The 23,494-nt window shown below is 40.0% G+C and overlaps 1 protein-coding gene across 5 annotated transcripts in view; it reads right to left on the reverse strand.

Annotated features, from left to right (window-relative positions):
• Positions 1–23,229, reverse strand: part of LOC129824317 (glutamate decarboxylase 1-like) — a 52,261-nt gene extending 29,032 nt beyond the window's left edge. Inside the window, exons 1-3 of one of the 5 annotated variants that reach the window (XM_055883874.1) lie at positions 23,008–23,229; positions 21,132–21,276; positions 19,223–19,276 (exon numbers count right to left, since the gene is read on the reverse strand). In XM_055883874.1, coding sequence (XP_055739849.1) covers positions 19,223–19,276; positions 21,132–21,207 — 130 coding nt within the window. In that variant the 5' untranslated portion in view covers positions 21,208–21,276; positions 23,008–23,229. The other 4 variants (XM_055883873.1, XM_055883872.1, XM_055883875.1 and 1 more) reach the window with 4 other exon arrangements.
• Between the last annotated feature and the right edge of the window lie 265 nt (positions 23,230–23,494).

A 23,494-nucleotide genomic window follows, 5' to 3' on the forward strand; every position in this document is an offset into this window, starting at 1 on the left:
TTTTGGACAGTAGACACACCTGATGGAAGCAAGTTGTTTTGGATGGTGGTTACACCTAATGGAAACATGTTATTTTGGCTAGCAGTTACACCTAATGGAAACAGGTTTTTCCGATTATTGTTACACCTAATGGAAGAAGGTTGTTTTGGACAGTAGGTACACCTAATGGAAGCAGGCTATTTTGGACAGTAGGTACACCTAATGCTACCAGGTTATTTTGGACAGTAGTTACACCAAATGGAAGCTGGTTATTTTGGCCAGTAGTCACACCTAATGGAAGCAGGTTGTTTTGGACAGAAGTTACACCTAATGGAAGCAGGTTGTTTTGGACAGAAGTTACACCTAATGGAAGTAGGCTATTTTGGACAGTAGTTGCACCTAATGCTACCAGGTTATTTTGGACAGTATTTACAACTAACGGAAACAGGTTATTTTGGACTGTATTTACAACTAAAGGAAACAGGTTATTTTGGACAATTGTCAAAACTAATTGAAGCAGGTTATTATGGCCAGTAGTCACACCTAATGGAAGCAGGTTGTTTTGGACAGTAGTTGCACCTATTGGAAACAGGTTATTTTGGACAATTGTTACACCTAATGGAAACATGTTATTTTGGACAGTAGGTACACCTAATGCTACCAGGTTATTTTGGACAGTATTTACAACTAACGGAAACAGGTTATTTTGGAATATTGTCAAACCTGATGGAAACAGGTTATTTTGGACAGTAGTTACACGTAATTGAAACAGGTTATTTTGGACAGTAGTTACACCTAATGGAAGCAGGCTATTTTGGATAGTAGTTGCACCTAATGGAAACATGTTATTTTGGACAATTGCTACACCTAACGCTATCAGGATATTTTGAACAGTATTTACAACTAACAGAAACAGGTTATTTAGAAAAAAATTCAAACCTGATGGAAACAGGTTATTTTGGACAGTAGTTTAACGTAATTGAAACAGGTTATTTTGGACAGTATTTACCCCTAATAGAAAAAGGTTATTTTGGACAGTATTTACAACTAACGGAAGAAGGCTATTTTGGACAGTAGTTGCACCTAAAGGAAACAGGTTATTTTGGACAATTGTTAAACCTAATGGAAACATGTTATTTTGGACAGAAGGTACACCTAATGCTACCAGGTTATTATGGACTGTATTTACACCTAACGGAAACAGGTTATTTTGGACAGTAATTACGCCTAATGGAAACAGGTTATTATGGGCAGTATTTACACCTAATGGAAACAGATAATTTTGGACTGTATTTACAACTAATGGAAACAGGTTATTTTTGACAGTATTTACACCAAATAGAAACATGTTATAATGGACAGTATTTACACCTAATGGAAACAGGTTATTTTGGACAGTATTTAAAACTAACGGAAACAGGTTATTTTGTACAATTGTCAAACCTAATTGAAGCAGGTTATTTTGGACAGTAGACACACCTGATGGAAGCAAGTTGTTTTGGATGGTGGTTACACCTAATGGAAACATGTTATTTTGGCTAGCAGTTACACCTAATGGAAACAGGTTTTTCAGATTATTGTTACACCTAATGGAAGAAGGTTGTTTTGGACAGTAGTTACACCTCATGGAAGCAGGCTATTTTGGACAGTAGGTACACCTAATGCTAACAGGTTATTTTGGACAGTAGTTACACCTAATGGAAGCAGGTTGTTTTGGACAGAAGTTACACCTAATGGAAGTAGGCTATTTTGGACAGTAGTTGCACCCAATGCTACCAGGTTATTTTGGACAGTATTTACAACTAACGGAAACAGGTTATTTTGGACTGTATTTACAACTAAAGGAAACAGGTTATTTTGGACAATTGTCAAAACTAATTGAAGCAGGTTATTATGGCCAGTAGTCACACCTAATGGAAGCAGGTTGTTTTGGACAGTAGTTGCACCTATTGGAAACAGGTTATTTTGGACAATTGTTAAAACTAATGGAAACATGTTATTTTGGACAGTCGGTACACCTAATGCTACCAGGTTATTTTGGACAGTATTTACAACTAACGGAAACAGGTTATTTTGGAATATTGTCAAACCTGATGGAAACAGGTTCTTTTGGACAGTAGTTACACGTAATTGAAACAGGTTATTTTGGACAGTAGTTACACCTAATGGAAGCAGGCTATTTTGGATAGTAGTTGCACCTAATGGAAACATGTTATTTTGGACAATTGCTACACCTAACGCTATCAGGATATTTTGAACAGTATTTACAACTAACAGAAACAGGTTATTTTGAACAAACCTGATGGAAACAGGTTATTTTGGACAGTAGTTACACGTAATTGAAACAGGTTATTTTGGACAGTACTTACACCTAATGGAAGCAGGCTATTTTGGATAGTAGTTGCACCTAATGGAAACATGTTATTTTGGACAATTGCTACACCTAACGCTATCAGGATATTTTGAACAGTATTTACAACTAACAGAAACAGGTTATTTTGAACAATTTTCAAACCTGATGGAAACAGGTTATTTTGGACAGTAGTTTAACGTGATTGAAACAGGTTATTTTGGAAAGTATTTACCCCTAATAGAAAAAGGTTATTTTGGACAGTATTTACAACTAACGGAAACACGTTATGTTGGACAGTAGTAATACCTATTGGAAGCTGGTTATTTTGGCCAGTAGTCACACCTAATGGAAGCAGGTTGTTTTGGACAGTAGTTACACCTAATGGAAGCAGGCTATTTTGGACAGTAGTTGCACCTAAAGGAAACAGGTTATTTTGGACAATTGTTAAACCTAATGGAAACATGTTATTTTGGACAGAAGGTACACCTAATGCTACCAGGTTATTATGGACAGTATTTACACCTAATGGAAACAGATTATTTTGGACTGTATTTACACCTAACGGAAACAGGTTATTTTGGACAGTAATTACGCCTAATGGAAACAGGTTATTATGGACAGTATTTACACCTAATGGAAACAGATTATTTTGGACTGTATTTACAACTAATGGAAACAGGTTATTTTGGACAGTATTTACACCAAATAGAAACAGGTTATAATGGACAGTATTTACACCTAATGGAAACAGGTTATTTTGGACAGTATTTAAAACTAACGGAAACAGGTTATTTTGTACAATTGTCAAACCTAATTGAAGCAGGTTATTTTGGACAGTAGACACACCTGATGGAAGCAAGTTGTTTTGGATGGTGGTTACACCTAATGGAAACATGTTATTTTGGCTAGCAGTTACACCTAATGGAAACAGGTTTTTCCGATTATTGTTACACCTAATGGAAGAAGGTTGTTTTGGACAGTAGGTACACCTAATGGAAGCAGGCTATTTTGGACAGTAGGTACACCTAATGCTACCAGGTTATTTTGGACAGTAGTTACACCAAATGGAAGCTGGTTATTTTGGCCAGTAGTCACACCTAATGGAAGCAGGTTGTTTTGGACAGAAGTTACACCTAATGGAAGCAGGTTGTTTTGGACAGAAGTTACACCTAATGGAAGTAGGCTATTTTGGACAGTAGTTGCACCTAATGCTACCAGGTTATTTTGGACAGTATTTACAACTAACGGAAACAGGTTATTTTGGACTGTATTTACAACTAAAGGAAACAGGTTATTTTGGACAATTGTCAAAACTAATTGAAGCAGGTTATTATGGCCAGTAGTCACACCTAATGGAAGCAGGTTGTTTTGGACAGTAGTTGCACCTATTGGAAACAGGTTATTTTGGACAATTGTTACACCTAATGGAAACATGTTATTTTGGACAGTAGGTACACCTAATGCTACCAGGTTATTTTGGACAGTATTTACAACTAACGGAAACAGGTTATTTTGGAATATTGTCAAACCTGATGGAAACAGGTTATTTTGGACAGTAGTTACACGTAATTGAAACAGGTTATTTTGGACAGTAGTTACACCTAATGGAAGCAGGCTATTTTGGATAGTAGTTGCACCTAATGGAAACAGGTTTTTCAGATTATTGTTACACCTAATGGAAGAAGGTTGTTTTGGACAGTAGTTACACCTCATGGAAGCAGGCTATTTTGGACAGTAGGTACACCTAATGCTAACAGGTTATTTTGGACAGTAGTTACACCTAATGGAAGCAGGTTGTTTTGGACAGAAGTTACACCTAATGGAAGTAGGCTATTTTGGACAGTAGTTGCACCCAATGCTACCAGGTTATTTTGGACAGTATTTACAACTAACGGAAACAGGTTATTTTGGACTGTATTTACAACTAAAGGAAACAGGTTATTTTGGACAATTGTCAAAACTAATTGAAGCAGGTTATTATGGCCAGTAGTCACACCTAATGGAAGCAGGTTGTTTTGGACAGTAGTTGCACCTATTGGAAACAGGTTATTTTGGACAATTGTTAAAACTAATGGAAACATGTTATTTTGGACAGTCGGTACACCTAATGCTACCAGGTTATTTTGGACAGTATTTACAACTAACGGAAACAGGTTATTTTGGAATATTGTCAAACCTGATGGAAACAGGTTCTTTTGGACAGTAGTTACACGTAATTGAAACAGGTTATTTTGGACAGTAGTTACACCTAATGGAAGCAGGCTATTTTGGATAGTAGTTGCACCTAATGGAAACATGTTATTTTGGACAATTGCTACACCTAACGCTATCAGGATATTTTGAACAGTATTTACAACTAACAGAAACAGGTTATTTTGAACAATTTTCAAACCTGATGGAAACAGGTTATTTTGGACAGTAGTTTAACGTGATTGAAACAGGTTATTTTGGACAGTATTTACCCCTAATAGAAAAAGGTTATTTTGGACAGTATTTACAACTAACGGAAACACGTTATGTTGGACAGTAGTAATACCTATTGGAAGCTGGTTATTTTGGCCAGTAGTCACACCTAATGGAAGCAGGTTGTTTTGGACAGTAGTTACACCTAATGGAAGCAGGCTATTTTGGACAGTAGTTGCACCTAAAGGAAACAGGTTATTTTGGACAATTGTTAAACCTAATGGAAACATGTTATTTTGGACAGAAGGTACACCTAATGCTACCAGGTTATTATGGACAGTATTTACACCTAATGGAAACAGATTATTTTGGACTGTATTTACACCTAACGGAAACAGGTTATTTTGGACAGTAATTACGCCTAATGGAAACAGGTTATTATGGACAGTATTTACACCTAATGGAAACAGATTATTTTGGACTGTATTTACAACTAATGGAAACAGGTTATTTTGGACAGTATTTACACCAAATAGAAACAGGTTATAATGGACAGTATTTACACCTAATGGAAACAGGTTATTTTGGACAGTATTTAAAACTAACGGAAACAGGTTATTTTGTACAATTGTCAAACCTAATTGAAGCAGGTTATTTTGGACAGTAGACACACCTGATGGAAGCAAGTTGTTTTGGATGGTGGTTACACCTAATGGAAACATGTTATTTTGGCTAGCAGTTACACCTAATGGAAACAGGTTTTTCCGATTATTGTTACACCTAATGGAAGAAGGTTGTTTTGGACAGTAGGTACACCTAATGGAAGCAGGCTATTTTGGACAGTAGGTACACCTAATGCTACCAGGTTATTTTGGACAGTAGTTACACCAAATGGAAGCTGGTTATTTTGGCCAGTAGTCACACCTAATGGAAGCAGGTTGTTTTGGACAGAAGTTACACCTAATGGAAGCAGGTTGTTTTGGACAGAAGTTACACCTAATGGAAGTAGGCTATTTTGGACAGTAGTTGCACCTAATGCTACCAGGTTATTTTGGACAGTATTTACAACTAACGGAAACAGGTTATTTTGGACTGTATTTACAACTAAAGGAAACAGGTTATTTTGGACAATTGTCAAAACTAATTGAAGCAGGTTATTATGGCCAGTAGTCACACCTAATGGAAGCAGGTTGTTTTGGACAGTAGTTGCACCTATTGGAAACAGGTTATTTTGGACAATTGTTACACCTAATGGAAACATGTTATTTTGGACAGTAGGTACACCTAATGCTACCAGGTTATTTTGGACAGTATTTACAACTAACGGAAACAGGTTATTTTGGAATATTGTCAAACCTGATGGAAACAGGTTATTTTGGACAGTAGTTACACGTAATTGAAACAGGTTATTTTGGACAGTAGTTACACCTAATGGAAGCAGGCTATTTTGGATAGTAGTTGCACCTAATGGAAACATGTTATTTTGGACAATTGCTACACCTAACGCTATCAGGATATTTTGAACAGTATTTACAACTAACAGAAACAGGTTATTTAGAAAAAAATTCAAACCTGATGGAAACAGGTTATTTTGGACAGTAATTTAACGTAATTGAAACAGGTTATTTTGGACAGTATTTACCCCTAATAGAAAAAGGTTATTTTGGACAGTATTTACAACTAACGGAAGAAGGCTATTTTGGACAGTAGTTGCACCTAAAGGAAACAGGTTATTTTGGACAATTGTTAAACCTAATGGAAACATGTTATTTTGGACAGAAGGTACACCTAATGCTACCAGGTTATTATGGACTGTATTTACACCTAACGGAAACAGGTTATTTTGGACAGTAATTACGCCTAATGGAAACAGGTTATTATGGGCAGTATTTACACCTAATGGAAACAGATAATTTTGGACTGTATTTACAACTAATGGAAACAGGTTATTTTGGACAGTATTTACACCAAATAGAAACAGGTTATAATGGACAGTATTTACACCTAATGGAAACAGGTTATTTTGGACAGTATTTAAAACTAACGGAAACAGGTTATTTTGTACAATTGTCAAACCTAATTGAAGCAGGTTATTTTGGACAGTAGACACACCTGATGGAAGCAAGTTGTTTTGGATGGTGGTTACACCTAATGGAAACATGTTATTTTGGCTAGCAGTTACACCTAATGGAAACAGGTTTTTCAGATTATTGTTACACCTAATGGAAGAAGGTTGTTTTGGACAGTAGTTACACCTCATGGAAGCAGGCTATTTTGGACAGTAGGTACACCTAATGCTAACAGGTTATTTTGGACAGTAGTTACACCTAATGGAAGCAGGTTGTTTTGGACAGAAGTTACACCTAATGGAAGTAGGCTATTTTGGACAGTAGTTGCACCCAATGCTACCAGGTTATTTTGGACAGTATTTACAACTAACGGAAACAGGTTATTTTGGACTGTATTTACAACTAAAGGAAACAGGTTATTTTGGACAATTGTCAAAACTAATTGAAGCAGGTTATTATGGCCAGTAGTCACACCTAATGGAAGCAGGTTGTTTTGGACAGTAGTTGCACCTATTGGAAACAAGTTATTTTGGACAATTGTTAAAACTAATGGAAACATGTTATTTTGGACAGTCGGTACACCTAATGCTACCAGGTTATTTTGGACAGTATTTACAACTAACGGAAACAGGTTATTTTGGAATATTGTCAAACCTGATGGAAACAGGTTCTTTTGGACAGTAGTTACACGTAATTGAAACAGGTTATTTTGGACAGTAGTTACACCTAATGGAAGCAGGCTATTTTGGATAGTAGTTGCACCTAATGGAAACATGTTATTTTGGACAATTGCTACACCTAACGCTATCAGGATATTTTGAACAGTATTTACAACTAACAGAAACAGGTTATTTTGAACAAACCTGATGGAAACAGGTTATTTTGGACAGTAGTTACACGTAATTGAAACAGGTTATTTTGGACAGTACTTACACCTAATGGAAGCAGGCTATTTTGGATAGTAGTTGCACCTAATGGAAACATGTTATTTTGGACAATTGCTACACCTAACGCTATCAGGATATTTTGAACAGTATTTACAACTAACAGAAACAGGTTATTTTGAACAATTTTCAAACCTGATGGAAACAGGTTATTTTGGACAGTAGTTTAACGTGATTGAAACAGGTTATTTTGGAAAGTATTTACCCCTAATAGAAAAAGGTTATTTTGGACAGTATTTACAACTAACGGAAACACGTTATGTTGGACAGTAGTAATACCTATTGGAAGCTGGTTATTTTGGCCAGTAGTCACACCTAATGGAAGCAGGTTGTTTTGGACAGTAGTTACACCTAATGGAAGCAGGCTATTTTGGACAGTAGTTGCACCTAAAGGAAACAGGTTATTTTGGACAATTGTTAAACCTAATGGAAACATGTTATTTTGGACAGAAGGTACACCTAATGCTACCAGGTTATTATGGACAGTATTTACACCTAATGGAAACAGATTATTTTGGACTGTATTTACACCTAACGGAAACAGGTTATTTTGGACAGTAATTACGCCTAATGGAAACAGGTTATTATGGACAGTATTTACACCAAATAGAAACAGGTTATAATGGACAGTATTTACACCTAATGGAAACAGGTTATTTTGGACAGTATTTAAAACTAACGGAAACAGGTTATTTTGTACAATTGTCAAACCTAATTGAAGCAGGTTATTTTGGACAGTAGACACACCTGATGGAAGCAAGTTGTTTTGGATGGTGGTTACACCTAATGGAAACATGTTATTTTGGCTAGCAGTTACACCTAATGGAAACAGGTTTTTCCGATTATTGTTACACCTAATGGAAGAAGGTTGTTTTGGACAGTAGGTACACCTAATGGAAGCAGGCTATTTTGGACAGTAGGTACACCTAATGCTACCAGGTTATTTTGGACAGTAGTTACACCAAATGGAAGCTGGTTATTTTGGCCAGTAGTCACACCTAATGGAAGCAGGTTGTTTTGGACAGAAGTTACACCTAATGGAAGCAGGTTGTTTTGGACAGAAGTTACACCTAATGGAAGTAGGCTATTTTGGACAGTAGTTGCACCTGTAACAGTCCTGACCTGATTTATGTTAGTTTTTATGTGTTTTTGGTCAGGGCATGTGTTTTGGGTGGGCAGTCTATGTTACCTGTTTCTATGTTGGTTTCGGTTTGCCTGGTATGGCTCTTGATTAGAGGCAGGTGGTTTGCATTTTCCTCTAATCAAGAGTCATATTTAGGTAGGGCATTATCACTGTGTGTTTGTGGGTGATTGTCTCCTGTCTCCTGTGATGTTTTCGTGTTGTCGATGTATATTCACTTTCGGAGCTGTTTGGCTGTTCGTGTGTTTCGATGTAACGTTCCTGTCCGTGAGTTTACGTTTGTGATGTGAGTTTATGTTCAGGTTCCGTTTTACGTCGTTTTGTTATTTTGTAAATTTTGAAAGTATTTTGTTTTTGTTTCGTGTTACCATCTTCATCGTTAATTAATAAAGATGGCATATTTCCCTGAACCCGCATTTTGGTCAGAAGATCCTTCTCTCCTCACCTCATCTGAGGAGGAGGAGAGCGACAGCTCTAACAGAATCACCCACCAACAAACAGTGACCAAGCGGTATGGGAATGCTCGACGGAGCAATAAGAACTTCTGGACTTGGGAGGAGATCTTGGACGGTAGAGGACCTTGGGCTCAACCAGGGGAATATCGCCGTCCAAAGGAGGAATTGGAAGCAGCGAAGGCTGAGCGGCGCTGGTATGAGGAGGCAGCGAGACGACGCGGTTGGGAGCCGGTGAGTCAGACCAAAAAATTTATTGGGGGGGGGCACACGAGGAGTGTGGCAAAGCCGGGTAAGATACCCGAGCAAACTCCCCGTGCTTACCGTGGAGGTAGAAGGCGTCGTATTGGTAAGACACCGTGTTATGCGGTAGAGCGCACGGTGTCCCCAGTACGCGTGCTTAGCCCAGTGCGGGCTATTCCACCTTGCCGCACTGGGAGGGCTAGGTTGGGCATCGAGCCGGGTGCCATGAAGCCGGCCCAACGTAGCTGGTCTCCAGTACGTCTCCTCGGGCCGGTGTACATGGCACCAGCCTTACAGGTGGTGTCCCCGGTTCGCCTGCATAGCCCAGTGCGGGCTATTCCACCTCGCCGCACTGGCAGGGCTACGGGGTTCATTCAACCTGGTGGGGTTGGGGAGGCTCGGTGCTCAAGAGCACGTGTCCTCCTTCACGGTCCGGTATATCCGGTGCCACCTCCATGTACCAGTCCTCCGGTGGCAGCCCCCCGTACCAGGCTGTCTCTCCGGGTTCTCTCTCCTGCTGTTTCCTCCTCTCCAGCGCAGCCGGTGCCTAGACCACGCACCAGGCTGTCTCTCCTTCTCCTCCCTACAGAGCTATCTGTCTCCCCAGCGCCATCTGAGCCATCCGTCTCCCCAGCGCCATCTGAGCCATCCGTCTCCCCAGCGCCATCTGAGCCATCCGTCTCTCCAGCGCCATCTGAGCCATCCGTCTCCCCAGCGCCGTCTGAGCCATCCGTCTGCCATGAGCCTGCAAAGCCGCCCGTCTGCCATGAGCCTGCAAAGCCGCCCGTCTGCCATGAGCCTACAGAGCCATCCGCCAGACAGGAGCCGCTAGAGCCGTCAGCCAGACAGGAGCCGCTAGAGCCGTCAGCCAGACAGGATCTGCCAGAGCCGCCAACCAGACAGGATCTGCCAGAGCCGCCAACCAGACAGGATCTGCCAGAGCCGCCAACCAGACAGGATCTGCCAGAGCCGCCAACCAGACAGGATCTGCCAGAGCCGCCAACCAGACAGGATCTGCCAGAGCCGCCAACTAGACAGGATCTGCCAGAGCCGCCAGCGAGCCATGAGCAGCCAGAGCCGTCAGTGAGCCATGAGCAGCCAGAGCCGTCAAAGAGCCATGAGCAGCCAGAGCCGTTAGTGAGCCATGAGCAGCCAGAGCCGTCAGAGAGCCATGAGCAGCCAGAGCCGTCAGAGCGCCATGAGCGTCGAGAGCCGTCAGCCTGCCATGAGCGTCAAGAGCCGTCAGCCTGCCATGAGCGTCGAGAGCCGTCAGCCTGCCATGAGCGTCAAGAGCCGTCAGCCTGCCATGAGCGTAGAGAGCCGTCAGCCAGCATGGACCTGCCAGAGCCGTCCAAACAGGACCTGCCAGAGTCCTTCAGCCGGGATCTGCCCCTTGTCCCGGTGTTGCCCCTTGTCCCGGTGCTGCCCCTTATCCCGGTGCTGCCCCTTGTCCCGGTGCTGCCCCTTGTCCCGGTGCTGCCCCTTGTCCCGGTGCTGCCCCTTGTCCCGGTGCTGCCCCTTGTCCTGGTGCTGCCCCTTGTTCTGGTGTTGGCCGTTTATTTAGGGGAAAGTGGTTTTAGGGTGGTCATTAGAAGGGGTAGACAGAAGAGGGGAGTGACTAAGGTGGTAAGGGGACAGCGTCCTGATCCGGAACCACCACCGTGGTCAACTGCCCACCCGGACCCTCCCCTGGACTTTGTGCTTGTGCACCCGGCGTGCGCATCTTGAGGGGGGGGTACTGTAACAGTCCTGACCTGATTTATGTTAGTTTTTATGTGTTTTTGGTCAGGGCATGTGTTTTGGGTGGGCAGTCTATGTTACCTGTTTCTATGTTGGTTTCGGTTTGCCTGGTATGGCTCTTGATTAGAGGCAGGTGGTTTGCATTTTCCTCTAATCAAGAGTCATATTTAGGTAGGGCATTATCACTGTGTGTTTGTGGGTGATTGTCTCCTGTCTCCTGTGATGTTTTCGTGTTGTCGATGTATATTCACTTTCGGAGCTGTTTGGCTGTTCGTGTGTTTCGATGTAACGTTCCTGTCCGTGAGTTTACGTTTGTGATGTGAGTTTATGTTCAGGTTCCGTTTTACGTCGTTTTGTTATTTTGTAAATTTTGAAAGTATTTTGTTTTTGTTTCGTGTTACCATCTTCATCGTTAATTAATAAAGATGGCATATTTCCCTGAACCCGCATTTTGGTCAGAAGATCCTTCTCTCCTCACCTCATCTGAGGAGGAGGAGAGCGACAGCTCTAACAGCACCTAATGCTACCAGGTTATTTTGGACAGTATTTACAACTAACGGAAACAGGTTATTTTGGACTGTATTTACAACTAAAGGAAACAGGTTATTTTGGACAATTGTCAAAACTAATTGAAGCAGGTTATTATGGCCAGTAGTCACACCTAATGGAAGCAGGTTGTTTTGGACAGTAGTTGCACCTATTGGAAACAGGTTATTTTGGACAATTGTTACACCTAATGGAAACATGTTATTTTGGACAGTAGGTACACCTAATGCTACCAGGTTATTTTGGACAGTATTTACAACTAACGGAAACAGGTTATTTTGGAATATTGTCAAACCTGATGGAAACAGGTTATTTTGGACAGTAGTTACACGTAATTGAAACAGGTTATTTTGGACAGTAGTTACACCTAATGGAAGCAGGCTATTTTGGATAGTAGTTGCACCTAATGGAAACATGTTATTTTGGACAATTGCTACACCTAACGCTATCAGGATATTTTGAACAGTATTTACAACTAACAGAAACAGGTTATTTTGAAAAAAATTCAAACCTGATGGAAACAGGTTATTTTGGACAGTAGTTTAACGTAATTGAAACAGGTTATTTTGGACAGTATTTACCCCTAATAGAAAAAGGTTATTTTGGACAGTATTTACAACTAGCGGAAACACGTTATGTTGGACAGTAGTAATACCTAATGGAAGCTGGTTATTTTGGCCAGTAGTCACACCTAATGGAAGCAGGTTGTTTTGGACAGTAGTTACACCTAATGGAAGAAGGCTATTTTGGACAGTAGTTGCACCTAAAGGAAACAGGTTATTTTGGACAATTGTTAAACCTAATGGAAACATGTTATTTTGGACAGAAGGTACACCTAATGCTACCAGGTTATTATGGACAGTATTTACACCTAATGGAAACAGATTATTTTGGACTGTATTTACACCTAACGGAAACAGGTTATTTTGGACAGTATTTACGCCTAATGGAAACAGGTTATTATGGACAGTATTTACACCTAATGGAAACAGATTATTTTGGACTCTATTTACAACTAATGGAAACAGGTTATTTTGGACAGTATTTACACCAAATAGAAACAGGTTATAATGGACAGTATTTACACCTAATGGAAACAGGTTATTTTGGACAGTATTTAAAACTAACGGAAACAGGTTATTTTGTACAATTGTCAAACCTAATTGAAGCAGGTTATTTTGGACAGTAGACACACCTGATGGAAGCAAGTTGTTTTGGATGGTGGTTACACCTAATGGAAACATGTTATTTTGGCTAGCAGTTACACCTAATGGAAACAGGTTTTTCAGATTATTGTTACACCTAATGGAAGAAGGTTGTTTTGGACAGTAGTTACACCTAATGGAAGCAGGCTATTTTGGACAGTAGGTACACCTAATGCTACCAGGTTATTTTGGACAGTAGTTACACCAAATGGAAGCTGGTTATTTTGGCCAGTAGTCACACCTAATGGAAGCAGGTTGTTTTGGACAGAAGTTACACCTAATGGAAGTAGGCTATTTTGGACAGTAGTTGCACCTAATGCTACCAGGTTATTTTGGACAGTATTTACAACTAACGGAAACAGGTTATTTTGGACTGTATTTACAACTAAAGGAAACAGGTTATTTTGGACAATTGTCAAAACTAATTGAAGCAGGTTATTATGGACAGTAGTCACACTTAATGGAAGCAAGTTGTTTTGGACGGTAGTTACCCCTAATGGAAACAGGTTATTATGAACAGTAGATACACATTATTTTGTCTAGAAGTTACACCTAATGGAAACAGGTTTTTCGGACAATTGTTACACCTAATGGAAGCTGGTTGTTTTGGACAGTAGTTACACCGAATGGAAGCAGGCTCTTTTGGACAGTAGGTACACCTAATGGAAGCTGGTCATTTTGGCCAGTAGTCACACCTAATGGAAGCAGGTTGTTTTGGACAATTGTTACACCTAATGGAAGCAGGTTATTTTGGACAGTAGGTACACCTAATGCTACCAGGTTATTTTGGACAGTATTTACAACTAACGGAAACAGGTTATTTTGGACAGTAGTTACACGTAATTGAAACAGGTTATTTTGGACAGTAGTTACACCTATTGGAAACATGTTCTTATGGACAGTATTTACTCCTAAAGGAAACAGGTTATTTTGGACAGTTGTCAAAACTAATGGAAACAGGTTATTTTTGACAGTAGTCACACCGAATGGAAACATGTTATTTTGGACGAATGGAAACATGTTATTTTGGACAGTAGGTACACCTAATGGAAACAGGTTATTTTGGACAGTATTTACAACTAATGGAAACAGGTTATTTTGGGCAGCAATTACACCTAATGGAAACAGGTTATTTTGGACAGTATTTACAGCAAATAGAAACAGGTTATTTTGGACAGTATTTACACCTAATGGAAACAGGTTATTTTGGACAGTATTTAAAACTATTGGAAACAGGTTATTTTGGACAATTGTCAACCCTAATTGAAGCAGGTTATTTTGGACAGTAGACACACCTGATGGAAGCAAGTTGTTTTGGACAGTGGTTACACCTAACGGAAACAGGTGATTTTGAACAGTAGATACACTTAATGGAAACATGTTATTTTGGCTAGCAGTTACACCTAATGGAAACAGGTTTTTCAGATTATTGTTACACCTAATGGAAGCAGGTTGTATTGGACAGTAGTTACACCTAATGCTACCAGGTTATTTTGGACAGTAGTTACACCAAATGGAAGCTGGTTATTTTGGCCAGTAGTCACACCTAATGGAAGCAGGTTGTTTTGGACAGAAGTTACACCTAATGGAAGTAGGCTATTTTGGACAGTAGTTGCACCTAATGCTACCAGGTTATTTGGACAGTATTTACAACTAACGGAAACCGGTTATTTTGGACAATTGTTACACTTTTTGGAAACATGTTATTTTGGACAGTAGGTACACCTAATGCTACCAGGTTATTTTGGACAGTATTTACAACTAACGGAAACAGGTTATTTTGGACAATTGTCAAACCTGATGGAAACAGGTTATTTTGGACAGTAGTTACACGTAATTGAAACAGGTTATTTTGGACAGTAGTTACTCCCAATGGAAACAGGTTCTTTAGGACAGTAGTTACACCTAATGGAACATGTTATTATGGACATGATTTACTCCTAATGGATACAGGTTATTTTGGACTATTGTCAAACCTATCGGAAACAGTTTATTTTGGACAGTATTTACACCTAATAGAAACAGATTATTTTGGACAGTATTTACAACTAACGGAAACAGGTTATTTTGGACAATTGTCAAACCTAATTGAAGCAGGTTATTTTGGACAGTAGTCACACCTAATGGAAGCAAGTTGTTTTGGACGGTGGTTACACCTAATGGAAACATGTTATTTTGGACAGTAGGTACACCTCATGGAAACAGGTTATTATGGACAGTTTTTACACCTAATGAAAACAGGTTATTTTGGACAGTATTTACAACTAATGGAAACAGGTTATTTTGGGAAGTAATTACACCTAATGGAAGCAGGTTGTTTTAAATAGTATTTACACCAAATAGAAACAGGTTATTTTGGACAGTATTTACACCTCATGGAAACAGAATATTTTGGACAATTGTCAAATCTAATTGAAGCAGGTTATTTTGGACAGTAGTTGCACATAATGGCAACAGGTTATTTTGGACAATTGTCAAACCTAATTGAAGCAGGTTATTTTGGACAGTAGTCACACCTATTGGAAGCAAGTTGATTTGGACGGTAGTTACAACTAATGGAAACAGGTTACTTTGAACACTAGGTACACCTAATGGAAGCTGGTTATTTTGGACATTTGTCACACCTAATGGAAGCAGGTTGTTTTGGCCAGTATTTACAACTAATGGAAGCTGGTTATTTTGGCCAGTAGTTACACCCAATGGAAGCAGGCTATTTTGGACAGTTGTTGCACGTAATGGAAACATGTTATTTTGGACAGTAGGTACACCTAATGCTACCAGGTTATTTTGGACAGTAGTTCCACCTAATGGAAGCTGGTTGTTTTGGACAGGAGTCACACCTAATGGAAGCAGGTTGTTTTGGACAATTGTCAAATCAAATTGAAGCAGGTTATTTTGGACAGTAGTTACACCTAATGGAAGAAAGTTGTTTTGGACGGTAGTTACACCTAATGGAAACAGGTTGTTTTGGACACTTGTTACACCTAATGGAAGCAGGTTATTTGGGAGAGTAGTTCCACCTAATGGAAGCTGGTTATTTTGGCCAGTAGTCACACCTAATGCCACCAAGTTAATTTAGACAGTATTTACAACTAACGGAAACAGGTTATTTTGACCAATTGTCAAACCTGATGGAAACAGGTTATTTTGGACAGTATTTACACGTAATTGAAACAGGTGATTTTGGACAGTAGTTACACCTAATGGAAACAGGTTCTTTAGGACAGTAGTTACACCTAATGGAAATCTGTCATTTCGGGCAGTAGTTGCACCTAATGGAAACACGTTATTTTGTATGGTAGTTACACCTATTGGAAACAGGGTATTTGTATATGAAATTATTAATACATATCTACTTAATTTAATTGTTGTATTGAAACACTATTGAGAAAAAAGTATTAGAAAGTATTATGTCAGATTGACAAAATGTATTCAGGTAATCACGTTTCAGTTGAATTTGAACAAGTACCTCCCAAATGAATCAATTGTGTCAGCTCTAGCTCCTTTTCAGTTGCATTTGTCATAACTACTAAATGAAATAAAAAACACCAATATATTACAAAGTTTAATTTCCAATTAACAATGGTACAGTAAAGAGATCAGTAGGGAGCTTTGTGCTCCCATCTACTTCTTACTCAACCATGAAGTGCATTGCCAGTTCCTGAGCCTGCGGTCTGTCAATTGAACTAACCTACAGACCAGTTTAACCACACTGACATAACCAGTTACGGTTACATAAACTTTTAACATGTGGTTGTTAATCTACCTTAGTTGAACGCACTGACTGAAGTCGCTCTCGATAAAAGCGTCTGCCAAATTTCCAAAATGTAAATGTACAAATGTACAGTTGTGGAAAGCATGCTGACGATTAATCTAATGAGCTCTGCCCCCTAAAAAGACAAACTCTTTGACCAAACAAAATTTGCTCAGTTAATTTCTACGTGAATGAATCTGGTGCACATCAAATTCCACCGAGTTAAATCAGTAAATTCTACAAGAAACAATTACATTCCGCCATAAAACATGAATTGTTCGTGTAATGTTAACAAAATATGATAGAGCAAATCCTAAAGGCAGCCAAAAATGTTTGTGTAGAGGAGACATTATGGAAGGGAAAGGGGATAACTAGTTATCTGAACAACTGAATTGATTCTACCAAAATGTGTCTCCGCATTTAGGCCAACTCATTCGAATCAGACTGGGGTTAATGATGGATGAGAGACATTTAACGGGCTCTGGATAGGCTAGTCTATTTTTTTTACTAAAGTCCGTGTATATTAATAGCCCATTGATTTTAGATTAAAAAACTATAAAAGACTACCATCAGAAAAGGTCATTATGGAAGGATTTAAACATTTATTTTCACGTCATACAGTTTTAAGTAAATTATATCAAAATCGGATGTTAAAATGTTTTGCAATATCGAACAGATAAGAGCCTCAATATCGAACAGACAAGGCTCTCTCAAACAGAACCCTTTTTCTGTTTCAGAGCTTCAGAGATCCTTTCATTTAAATGTACTCCCCTAATCTTGGATGGCAGATTGGCACTGATTATTTGACAAGATCAGCAGCCTCGACAACTGCTGGTTGGTTCTCGTTAATCTTCCCTCTCATCCACAGGACGCGTCTCTTTACTGAAAGGAGCTGACGACTGTAACGGCCTGTAAATCCAACACTGACATAGGCCAACATCTAACAACTCAGCACAATTTTCTGAAGACTGTTGTCACAGAGGGATTTTTCAGTTTTCTCCTCCCCACATTTTTTTTTTATTTCAACCCCGAGCACAAAGCGATTCCTTATCAGCCCAAAGGGGATATTATAGAAACGAGGGTAAATTATTGGGCCTGGTGCATAATGAACAGACATTTGAAAATGACTCATAAGGCCAAAGCAATGTCCTCTATAAAATGAATCAGTCAGTTTATTGAATAAACATGTTTCCTCGTACATTGCGGTAAATTATTTCGTTATTAAGGTTATTTGCAAGGTTGTAAGGGAGGTTAAATTGTGTTAATTTTATCCGACAGGGGGCGTCCTCATTACGGGGCAGGTTACCTAATTATTTGGGCCCTCGGTACGAATTATAGTTCTGCATCGTAACTCTCGAGCTAAAACCCATTTATTCTTAGGCTAATGACATCCTCTTCTTTGTTTTTGGATTGAACCAATGGTAGGACAATGTATACTTTTGCAATTAAATGTTAACTTGACATTATCAAAACCCTGCCACCAAAAGATGTTGGACTGAAATCAATGAAAGTAGGAAGGATTTCTAAAAGCAAATATATTTTTCTCAATGTGTGATGACGTCAAACCAATCCTAGATGTAATCGAAAAACGATTAAATATACAGTGTCCAGGGAAAAAAGGTCCTCTAAGATTCCTGTTGGAAAAATACTGGATTCAATCGTTTCACCTTGTTTTAGGTGGATTGGCTAACATAACAGAGGCTTTATGGAACCTCCCAGATTTACCAAACTCACGCCCTCCCACGTCATCTCATCGACGTCATCACATCTCATTTTATAAGGTATATAAAAAAATACGTTTTGCATAAAGGGACCCAAATCCATACCACCTCCAAACGGAAAGGCGAGGAAAGTAATGTTTAAAAAAATAATAAGTCGTTGATAAAATAAAATACAAAACTGGAATTAGAACATTTATTATTTCGTCTATAGCCCTAGTTTATGCACACACCATGTTGGCAGCTAATTCTGCATTAAAAACCTAGTGGGACAGCTCTATCTCGACAAATATTCAATGTTTAGGCATCTTCTACATTTCTGAGGCGAATTGTTACTTGCTGTAGTGTAGGCCTGTATCCTATCCTTTGCCAACTGCAGAGATATGGATAGGAAGGGACATGGGGTGCCTCGCGGGGTCGGGGCGGGAACCCCGGCGCGCCGTGCTTGGCCTAAAGCTAATTGCCAACTGACCTTTAGGAGATGAGAACGTGGAGTGACAGTCAGCGACGGCCTTGCCCTAATATTAGCATATTATAGCATCATTATGCTGGGTATGGAGACGGGCCTATGAGGCTTCATATGCCTACAAAGTCAAATGACAACGTTTCGCGTAGGCTATTGCAGTGAATCAAATTAGATTGCCGTTGTTGATGGTTCATAGGTCTAAAACTTACCACATATCTTCATCCCCAGTTTCCGCGTGCATCCTTGCATCCACGCGTCATAGTCTAAAACAGAATGTTTGGGGAGAATGTTTGAAAATTCGATTCTGGAATAATGAATGGTGTGATTTGGGTGACAGTGGATTCGTTTTCATAAAGCGTATGGTGGCAGTGTATGGCACAACGGAGTGAAGAAGCACGAAGCAGACTATCATGCAGAAGAAGCAGTAGCCTCTACAGCTCACGCCACCCCTTCTCAAACCCCATTGGCAGGAAACAAAGCAGCGCTGACCTTAGATCTGTGCGGTTATTAGCCTATTCCTGAACATTCGAATTGTTCCGAATCCACACAGTCCAAACAAAATGGGCCATTAGAGGCCCACACTGTCACGCACCCGGCAAAGGGGACGTTTTAAACAAACACCCGTGAAATTAGCTCGCGAAGGAGAGCAGAAATTAATTGGGTGAAACACAGTATTTTGACTGGCGCGAGATGGTGATGTCTGGCTGGCCGTTTGGACACACACACGCGCACGCACACACCAGGCAGTATAGGGAGAACTACTGCAGCATAGGGAAAACAACCTATAGGCTACGTATTTTGGTATTGCATGAACATACAGATGGAAAATGGCATCATAGCCACACAAAAAACACAAGCACACAGAGTCAAGCAATGGGACGGCAACAAAACACATCTATATGAATATGAGCCTTATGGTGGTGATATTTGTCTAGGATTTAAGACCCGGATAGAACGTCTCGAGGTGTCACTCAGAGCGCAAGGTAAGCGCTGCCCGAGACACACTCGCACACAGGAACCACAGGCAGCCTCGGGTATGTGTGCGAGACAGAGCGTGGCAGCGAGATAATGGCAACAATCAACAGTAGCAGCAGAGAAACAGGCAGAGTATAAACAACATCACAGGCTTTTTGAAACGGTTATGCATTCTGTAAAACCTGTCAAACACATTCTTCCTCTGTCAAATAGCCTATCAAATGAAGTAAATTTTCCATATTAGGCCAATGGCTTTACTGGCAGAAATTTTAGGCTGATTAACGAGGCCTAGGCTTCCATTTTCTAAAACAAATATGACTTGGCCTAGGTCTAAAGAGAAGAGGGTTTGGGGATTTTTCTTAACTAAAATGTAACTGTCAGTGGTAGACTAAAAGGCTAATTTCAGTAATACCTACTAAATGCCCTCTTCTTTCAGTGTTCGATGGTAAAATTGGCCAACACATCCCATTGACATCCCTCCTCCGCGTACACTTCGCCAATGTCATAGAAAACGAAAGCAAGCCATCATCACGAGCAACGGAGTGCCTGCAATTATCAGCCATTTCCCTGCGTAATTGCGCTGGTAAGAGCTCTCTTAGTGATGCAGGACTACACTCTCATGCAGTGATGCAGGACCACACATTGGAAAGATTTTGAGGAGAAATTATTGAAATTATTTAAAAAATGTATCACGAATTTGAATGCTAATATTCAGAATATATATTTTGCCAATAAATAATAGCATAGGCCTACATTTAGTGTTTAGGTTATTAGGCCTATTTTGAAATCGAGAATATTTTAAACATTATTTGATAGGCCAAATTTAAAAAAGGCATAACCTAAGGAAATTCGATAGGCTTATTCCAAATAATTGTGTTTTCTATTCCAAACATAATTCCTTCCCGATGCCATGTGCTGAATACATAACGACGCTCTATGAGGCAATTACAGGATGTCCGTTTCTCAGTGCGCGCCGCTGATCCGTTAGACAGCGGCAGGCAGTTGTGATAGCTCTGTTTTTAACCGGAATGATTAACGACGTCGCCCACACGGTAAATAGCCAGAGTGAGACTCGTTTTTATCAGGCAGAGAGGGAGTGGGGTAGGGAGAGGGAGAGAGAGGAATGAGAAGAAAGAGACCTACTTGTGGATGAAGGTCGTAAATTGGCGGAGTTGGGGTCCTGGTCCCCGCCGGCGGCTGTCGGTTCAGACGTGGCCATCAGTCCTCCGTTATTCCCGTGCGCTCTGGGACTCTTATCAGATTATCAACGAAAACAACCAACCGGTTGCTGAAAACAAACGGCCCAGTGTTAAGATAGATGGCTAATATTAAACAACTAAATAACCACATTCATGTTTTAAAGTTTGTCTATTTACATAGCCTAAAATAGGCAACATTAGTTGAATTTGATCAATGAAATTGAGCTTTAAATATCCGTGCAGTGACCATAAACGAAGAGGATGATGCATCATTTGCTGTATTATCTGCCTCTTTGACGGGAATAATTTATTCTAGAACATGGCTAGCATTTGCCGATCGAAGGGAGATAAATCAGTGGTGGTCGTTTTGAGAAGATTTGTCTCGCGCCACACACGTAGGCCTACCCGGGCGCGTGGGTCCCTCTGTCAAATGCAGAAATGCATTCGGACGATAACATCGCGGGCATTCAATACTGGACCCAAATATAGTCTGCAAATCTGACAGAAATTTAAGGCTACGTTATTCTAAGCTTAGCCTATAAACACCAACGAAAAACTGTCCCTAGTGAAGTTTTTATGGGTCGTTAAAGCGAAATCATCCCCATCTCAGAGCCATCAGTCTTGGGCGCTCGAGCTAAGCGATGAGCACCAGACCGTTCAGTCTACTTAATTAGATCAAAGAGCACGAAAACAAAGGATTTTCGTGCCTTCAATATAAATCAAATAAATAGGCCTAGGTCTAATCCACAAACAAATCATCCTTAACAGACCTATTCATAATGAGGAATATGCTAAACGAAAAACCCTATCACAATGATGTGCAATGGAATTATTTGACACATTTTGACAAATAATTATTGGTTTAGTAAGATAAATATATAATTAATTGGACAGCCTACTGAAATCCGTTGGAAAATGGATTGACATAGCATATCGATTTTTAATTATGATGATCTTTGAATAACCACGGCGAAGCCAGCATCAGTCAATGTCATTGTTAATAAGGAATAGTTAGGCTAATGATGGAATCGTGCTACTCATATAGGCTATAAATAACAATAGCCTACCATTGCTCATAACATGTTAATTGTTTCTTAATTACAAACTTTTGAACGAGAGAGATATGGAAATCTGAACATTCAAGCGACAGGTCTTTTGCAAAAATATTTATGCTTTTCTAAACCAATCTCATCCTTTTTTCGACTCCAATATGAATGAGCATCGCAACAATCTAGCAGTTGTTGAGCGCTGTGCAGCATTCAAAAACATAAACTCACTGTTATATTATGGAAAAATAAATCAATATTACAATATAGGCTGTTCGGAAACGTGAGAGCGCTCGCGCTATGAGACTATAGGCTACCTTACCGTCTGCGGGCGCACAGGTTGTCGTGTCCAGAAACTATCACCAAAGAACCGAATTACAGTTCTCTATCCACCCAACGTTCTGAGACGCAAGACAGTCCAAAACCAACAACACCGGAATAGCAATGGAGCACGAAAAATTCCATCCAGTAGCGTGCGAGTGACCTTTTTTCCCCTCAAGAATGTTTCATTTTTTAAATTATTTCTGAGCGCCTGAATCGCCTATTTATCCATTTTTACGCACGCACACGTGAGTCATAGCATTACCTCCCTCTGGCACGAAATTAAGCTTCTTCACGACCACTGACGTGTCCCCTTTTCTGTGAGTGGGATACTTTATTTCAGCAGGTTTGATTGTCATGAGAAATGCATAGCTCCATTACGATCCCCAATCACGAAGTGTCACTCTTAGGAAATTTGATAGCAATCAAGTCCTCAATAGCCTACTTACTAACCTAGGTGATGTTCAACACGACCAAAAATAACAACGGAGGTTTTATTTGCGTCACTGGCACCTGTCAATCAAAGGAAAAATGTGACAAAATTGTGTTGGCCAACACTAGTAGCCTAGCAGATATGGATTTAAGATGGACTCCATTTTGCTCAGAAGGCTAGGCATATCGATGAAATGTTATCACAAAGAAATGGACAAGTGCTAGCCTATTCATTTTCTTCTGTGCTGTTGTCCAGATGTACTTTTGTGGATTGCGACGCTAGACTGATATGATGACTCTAGACACGAGGGGGCGCCTCGACTGCGTTCACAGATCTCTGTGGTCAGGCAGCGTTGATGGAATTTATTTCCAAAATGGTGAAAACCATGTAATCTCTTGCCTATGCTGTGCTGAACAACATATTGTTTGGAACATGTCCAAATAAATATCCTATACCTCCTAGCCTATATAGGCTGAATATTAAAACAAGAAAAAGATTAGCATGGTA

The sequence above is a fragment of the Salvelinus fontinalis genome, chromosome 26 (genome assembly GCF_029448725.1).
Source record: "Salvelinus fontinalis isolate EN_2023a chromosome 26, ASM2944872v1, whole genome shotgun sequence".
In the NCBI taxonomy this organism is placed as follows: Eukaryota; Metazoa; Chordata; class Actinopteri; order Salmoniformes; family Salmonidae; genus Salvelinus; species Salvelinus fontinalis.